Here is a 7,107-nt window from a genome sequence, read left to right on the forward strand (position 1 = left end):
GCCAAGACGCAAATAATAATGCTTTAAAATCTTGCATGAAAGCATCTCTGTATCGCACAAAACTATAATATTTTAGATAGTATTATTGTACAAAAAGCTGCATAAAAGAGAGTATGAATCAGAAAATCAGGTGAAATCAGAAAATCTATGGCCACATAGATGTTCGGTGACGCAAAGTTCAGTCTATTGAGGAAAGCTGTGAGGAGAATTTTTTTTATAAAGGAAACCAACAACGTCCACAAACATTTCAGAGAAAGAGGGCAGAGCCTACAGGCCTTTATGGGAAAACTCTCCTCATTTGTGTACGGGGAAGCATTTCCCTAAGGCTGCATGTGGGCTGTCAGCTGCTCTCCTGTACACACTGTTCATTAACGTGCATGATCAGATCTCTGATTGCCATCCTGGCAGGTATCAGTTACAACTGATAGCATCACCGGAGGCGCCCAGGTTGTGGAGAGCTCCGTGGAAGTGTAGGGAGGTTACACTTGAATAAAGACATTACTTTCCCACTATATAAGCTCTGTAAGGACCCAATTCTTCCTCTCACCTTAGTGAAACTATGATTGTCATACAAACACTTCGATTACTCACTGACTACATGATTAATTAAAATGTATTTCATGCCATGTATAGCCTCACTGTCACTGTCAAAGACCGACCTGCATCAAACTTACATTCAGAGAAAGTAATCTTTATGTCACCTCCAGTTGGAAAGCTTTAACATAATGCCCAAAGTCTTTTTGGAGTAACAGAAACTGTAGCTTAAACTCCAGATTATCAACAGCGTAATGCAACATGGCGATAAATGAGACCGTCATTGGTTGCAGCAACACTGAAAATACTTGAGTTAACAGAAAACTTCAATTTCCCTTATTCCTCCGTCTTTAAACCATTATCAGAGTCTTCATCAGCACCAAACTTCCATGAATTAGGCCTTAACCAACGGGATAAACCAAACGACACACTCTGTCATGGATCTGTGCTGAAATAATATAAGCTACGACAACATATGGCATTTAAGAAAGCCTTTATTTTTTGAATATTTACAATGAAATTATAAAAATATATAATTAAAGCTTTGGCAAATATTTTACATTTAGACAATTTATCTCTTTGTTCACATCGTTGAGTCAGAATAGAGATCATGGTCACAAATTAAATTCATATAAAATATGGCGGATTACAGAATAGCCCTTTGGTTTTATAATAAAACATCAATGACAGACTGGACTGACAAAAATGTAATGTTTTTTTTCATCCTGCAGTCTCCATAAGAGAATATACAGTCAAGCATCATGAACATTTTCCATGGAGAAAAAAAAACTATCAACCAATGAAGGGAAACACCGATACATCCATGCAAGCTTACATTCATATGGCCATGAAGGCCGATAAAGCTACTGTATTCATAATGCATGTGAACAGGCCTGTGTTTGACTGTAAGCTACTAACACTCGGGGAAACAAGCCGTTAGTGTTCAGACTTACTGTTGGAGTTGTTGAAATAAGTTCATTTAAATGGATCTGGTACTTAAGGTGGTATAAGTCCCGGTTATGATGATGAGGTAAGGAGACTGGGTCCATGCACGCTGTTCAAGTCTTCATGTTGCTGCTGCTGCTTGCTCAGGGGACTGGGAGGTTTTCTGTCTCCTGCACAGCACAAAGAAGAAACATAGTTGGCCTGTGCATCCAACTACACGCCTAAAGATAAATGCATTTAACGTGAGTTACTTCAGTTAGAGCAGATCTGACCTGCAGAATGCATCATATTAACCAGCAGTTCCTTTTTCTTTTTTTAAATTAAGCTTTTCTTCCATTCAGTGTGTGCAAATATGTCCTCGGACTACAGGCCTGAGTCATGGCCAAGTCTGAAAGGTCAATATTTAATAACTAACATATAATTAAGCTTCATTTGGGATTTGGTAAATGTTTACAGTAGTTGCGGTCATTGCTTATTACGAAAATATATGTGCGTAAGAAATGGACTGGGGGGGGGGGTATGATTTTCCTGATGTGGAAAGTTAATATAAAGACACTTTCACTAAAAATAAGATAAAATATAATAATAATAAAAAAAAAAATAATAATAATAATAATAATAATAGTAATAATTCACAGTAAAAAAAATAACTACTACTAATATTACTAACATAAATCAACTGCATCCCAGAGAGAATGAAAGATGGTTTAACACATTTGTTTTCCACACATTAAACTGCTGTGCCGGTCTCCCTCTATTTACCTTCTCTGGCCTGATGCTTGAAGGTCATCGGCGAGTGGATCTCCCCTGCATGCATGCTCATCCCGCTGCCTGGGTGGGACAGGGCCTGGCTCTGCGGCTGCCAGTGGTGGTGGCCCGGGGCCACGTAGCCGCCTGCTGGCCCGCTGTACACCCCGTACTGGTTGGTGGGAGAGTAGGCGCACGCCGAGACATAACTGGACAGTGTCGAGGAGGGCTGCAGGCAGATAAGACATGGACAGAATAAGCCAAAAAAACTAAAAAACAAAACAAACGCACAGGACTTATGATTGTATGTGACAGCGGCATGTGGCCTACAGCAATTGATCTGAAAGATGGTGCCCGGGTGGTTTAGAAGAAGAGGGAAGCAAATTGAGGAATACGTTAGATTCACTGTACCATAAATAAAACTAATTAGAGTATGTATACACAGTTAGTTTTTCCTCCGCCTGTCATCTCAGTCTTAAAACAGAAGCAAACATTTAATCAACAGTAATAAAACTCCTGGGAGTCTCAGGGGTAAGCTCTTATCAAGCAGAGGTCTGTGGCCTCATGTGACTGTTTGGGGGTCCCTGATATGGAAACTTTTCACAAATCTGCCACAGGTCTCTGTAGCGCGAGCAATAATTCACCAGAGGCCTCAATTGTGGCACTAAACATTTGAACTGTTAACTATAGTGAGATGAACGCGCGTGACAGTGTGTACACACTGGTTCAATTTGTTGTAGAAACGTTACAGACTGTACAGATTTTATTTACCTGAGCGTATTTTATGTCGGCGTCAATGGCTGATTTGTCGATCCCGTTGACTGCGTGAGCCGCAGGGAAAGCTGCTCTGTTGACGCTAGTCCACTCCTCCATTTTTGGTGGATATCCATCCGTCCCAGCAATGGCTGATTTAGAAACAGTAATTTCATGTCAAAGACGTGTAAAAAGTAAAACTGCTAAACAACAACAACAAAAACAAAACAATGCAGACCCATCGAGCTTTATAATTAATTGTGTAAATTATAGACATTTTAAAAACGATTTACGCCATAAAACGTTTCATTTTCAAAACAGCAGGCCTATTTAAAATATTATTGAAGTTAGGGTTAATTAAACAAATGTATAATTTAATATCATAGTTATCATAATTATTCAGTGCGTAATTGTTTGATTGTTTGCATGTATTATAAAAAATAGGCCCTGGTTTTAATTTACTCTTAAATAAAAATACAAAACACAAAAAAAAAAAACAAAGGAAACAACAGCAACTAGTAGCAAATAGTAATATCTTATTTAATAATTTATATTAAAATTGTTTAGGATTATTATCACCAATACAGCCCAACATTTTATATGTTACGTTTATGCAGAAGTGTGCGTAAAATAAGCAATATTCTTGTAGGCTTACAGCGTCAAGATATTTCAATCAGGGGGAAAAAGGAAAATACATATTGAATATATTGAAAATATATAATTGCATGCAATTTTACGCACATGTTTAAATGATGTTGCCCCTTATGGGACAAAAAATACACTAGAGCAGGCGACTTAACACTGGATGAAAATACAGACTAAAGGACCTGAAAGGCAAAGAAAAATGCCTGTAATGACTACTTGAAGGATTAGAGGGGATATAGCAGGTGAGCAATGTGTTTGCAAATGCATCATCCCATGAAAAGGCCCATTGAGATTGGACTTACTGCTTTCTGGCTGAATGGTGAAACGGAGGCCTGTACAACTTCAAATGGACACATTGTCCTGCCTGTTGCCAGAACAGGTTGTACGGCGTGATTTGGAAATCCATCATGCAGAATAACACAATAATAACCAGCTGCACAGCCTTATAACTCTTATTTGAAAACAGTGCACTAAAGGCTCACATGTGTATGGCACAGGACGCGGAGGCCTAATGTTTCTCCCAGAGCAGAAAGTGGTTCTGTTTTTCTCACCTGCGGGATCCATGAAGGCTCGTATACCGAGGATGTTGCTGACGGTGTGTGCAGAAGGCCAGGCCCTGGATATGCTCATATGTCCAGCCGTCACCGGTACTCCAGGGGGGCTGCCCATTTTAGTGCCAGTGGGCGACATGGTGTTGGGGTAGGAATAAGGGTATAAGTGGTTGTAGGAGAGCCCGGCCTGCGCGGAGGCTTGCTTACTGCTCTCATACTGGTTGGGCTGGGAGAGATTTCCAATCTTGTTGCGTAAAATCCTGCTGATCGAGCTAACCGACGGGACATTATACTTGTCACAAACTCCATCTGCCAAAAGCCTGTCCCGGATCTCCCAGGCAAAGATCCCAGGGTCACTTTGTTTGTATTCCCTGATGTTTTTCACCACGTTAGGCGTCGTGACGCGTGGTTTGCTTCCACCGATGGCACCGGGTAAGATGGAGCCCGTCTCGTTGTACCGAGCCAAAATCTTGCTCACGCAGCCATGGGAGACTCGGAGTTGCCGGCTTATATCGCAGGGTCGGATCCCGAGCTGAGCCAGCTCCACTATTCTTAACCGTATGGCATTGGGCAGGGGTCGCCCATTGACGAACACGCCGCCTAGCTGGTTCACCTCTCCATAGGTTTGCTCTGCGGGAGAAGAGAGATACACAAGTCACATATTTACACTGCATGCAGCGAGTACACATGTATTTCTGACATATATTAAAATATAATATATTCTTGTTGTCATTGTAATGCTTTTATTTTGCCACAAAATATGATTTTATACAAAAAGGATATGTATTTATTATTAAGACACATCATAATCAAAATATTCAGCTTGCACCACTTTGACTTAAGCTGATGTATTGTAAACCATAAACTGAGGTTACAAAGTTGTAACATGTGTCAGCCGAAACAGAATGGCACATCTGGTTGGTAACTGCTTTTTAGCAACTTTACTAAAGTGTGTAAACTGTTTGGCTGAGTTTATCCTCCACCACCCCTGCGTGCACAACAAAAAAAAAAACATTAAAATGGCGAGCTTGAGGAATTGACACTCGAGAGCTCTTCAAAGACACACTTTTCATAGGATAATTGGTGGTGTGTTTCCATTTAAGATTTAAAGCTTTAAACAGACAACAAGGCCTGCTGAATAGAGCTGGAAAACCCACAATGAAATAAACTTGACAGACTGTCGCCAAAAGACACTTCATTTGCACATTATCTGAACTTGGAGAAAAAAACTCCAAATGCTGATATCTGTCTTTACGCAAGCGTGGTGAGTCTGGATACGCTTCCATAAGCTCCCTGCCAGTGAAGCATGCAGATGGTAACGCAGGCTTACCCATTTGACTATATGTTTCGAGATGCTGGGAAATATAGGCGCCCCTTCAAATGGCTGAACGCGTCCGAGCGAAGGCAGAGAAGGAAGGGGAACGGGAGGAATGAGCCCCAGAAGAGGAAAAAGAGACCTCTTAAAATCTCCGAGTGCAGCGCGCCCCCTTCTTTTTTTTTGGAAGCGAGTGACTGCGAGGCAGAATGGCACCAAAGTGATCTTCATCCGATAAAAGCAAATTGGAGTTATCCCGGGGAGTCCGGAGTTCGCTGGAATTAATTTGACGCGTCCTCCACGTCAATCTTCGCTGTTATACGCCGAGCCTCTGCTTCGGTTTCATTGGTCGTCCTGCGCTGGAAACGCTGTCAGCCAATGCAAACCCCATCCGGTTGGAGCTGTGCAGCCTCCTTGGATATTTTGCATAGGGGAAGTGGCAGAAAGGGAAACGTTTCATCCAACATGCAGCCGCCTGGTAAGGACTTATACATCGTATGTATGTGGGATGACAGTAGAGGGTAAAACCTCCTTGTTATCAGTGTTTTCAGCTCTGACATTAAGTTCAACCACGTTTTACAGCTGACACAAATATTGGTGACACATATGTTTAGTTTTACAATCATTTTGATATGAGAGGGTGTAATTAAGATTAAATTGCACTAACCAGTAATTTTAAATAAAGGCGTTTAACGGCCGGTTATGATGCTTGCAAATCATGATTTTAATTATTTTTACTTCACTGGTTTCGCATTAAATATGAGTGATCTTATGCTCTATGTAGGTTGGCAATCTACCTAAATGGTTATGAGCGGCTTAGTGAATTGCATGATAAAAAATATAAATGTATTCCTGTAAAATGACACCAATACACCTGTAATTATCCACCTGTGAATGTGATTGACTTGTTTTTTGTGTCTATTTCAATAAAATAATCTAATAATACATTAAGCTATAACATGTATTTTTCTGCACATTGGTTCATAAATTGACCGTATAACCGAGCAGTGTTGGACAAACTGAAGGTATGATCCTTCAGATTCGAGTAATATGACCATCAGAGAAAAAAAGGAGACTTGCACACCAGCAGCCTGAGCCTTTTTATAAGCCAGTGTCAGAGCATCAAACATGGGAAGGGGCTCATGTAATCGATACCTCTGTAGATCGCAGCGCTCCCAGACTATGGGATATCGACTGGATGCCGGAGACATACATTATCACAGCATGTTTTCGGAGTTTCCTGTGCAAGTTTAGAAGGTATCGTTTATAAGCTTGCAAAACGTTACTTGTAAAACTTAACAGTCGACCCAATGGTAACAAGGTGCAGTGTCCTTATCCCCCCCCACCCACCACCACCACCGCCACCACCCCTCTCCTCTCTGTCTCCTGGCCACTCCACCATCGAGATCGGGGAGCAGGACACATGGAAAGCATCAGGTTGGGTCAGAGGAGCAGAGTCTTGGTGCTGGAGAAGATCGCCTTAAAGTTAGATACCAGTGATGGACACCTTTTTTTCTTTAAATCGTGGGCGCTCCATTTGTCTGGATATCAAGTGTATTCATATTTGCATGTTATTTGCATGCATGCTGGGTGTTGACACGGGGTACACAAGAGGAA

General features: G+C 41.2%; 1 protein-coding gene across 1 annotated transcript; it reads right to left on the bottom strand.

Moving 5' to 3' along the window:
* Positions 1 to 1,033: 1,033 nt before the first annotated feature.
* On the bottom strand, positions 1,034 to 5,781 carry pax1a (paired box 1a). The gene is made up of 5 exons (XM_035674198.1): positions 5,506 to 5,781; positions 4,176 to 4,805; positions 2,998 to 3,131; positions 2,242 to 2,455; positions 1,034 to 1,649 (listed from the first exon to the last, which is right to left on the bottom strand). The coding sequence occupies exons 1-5, from the start codon at positions 5,507 to 5,509 to the stop codon at positions 1,552 to 1,554; spliced, it is 1,080 nt and encodes a 359-aa protein (XP_035530091.1). The 5' UTR covers positions 5,510 to 5,781; the 3' UTR covers positions 1,034 to 1,551.
* Between the last annotated feature and the right edge of the window lie 1,326 nt (positions 5,782 to 7,107).

The sequence above is a fragment of the Morone saxatilis genome, unplaced genomic scaffold (genome assembly GCF_004916995.1).
Source record: "Morone saxatilis isolate NCDOM2014 unplaced genomic scaffold, NCSU_SB_2.0 Contig3, whole genome shotgun sequence".
NCBI lineage: Eukaryota > Metazoa > Chordata > Actinopteri > Moronidae > Morone > Morone saxatilis.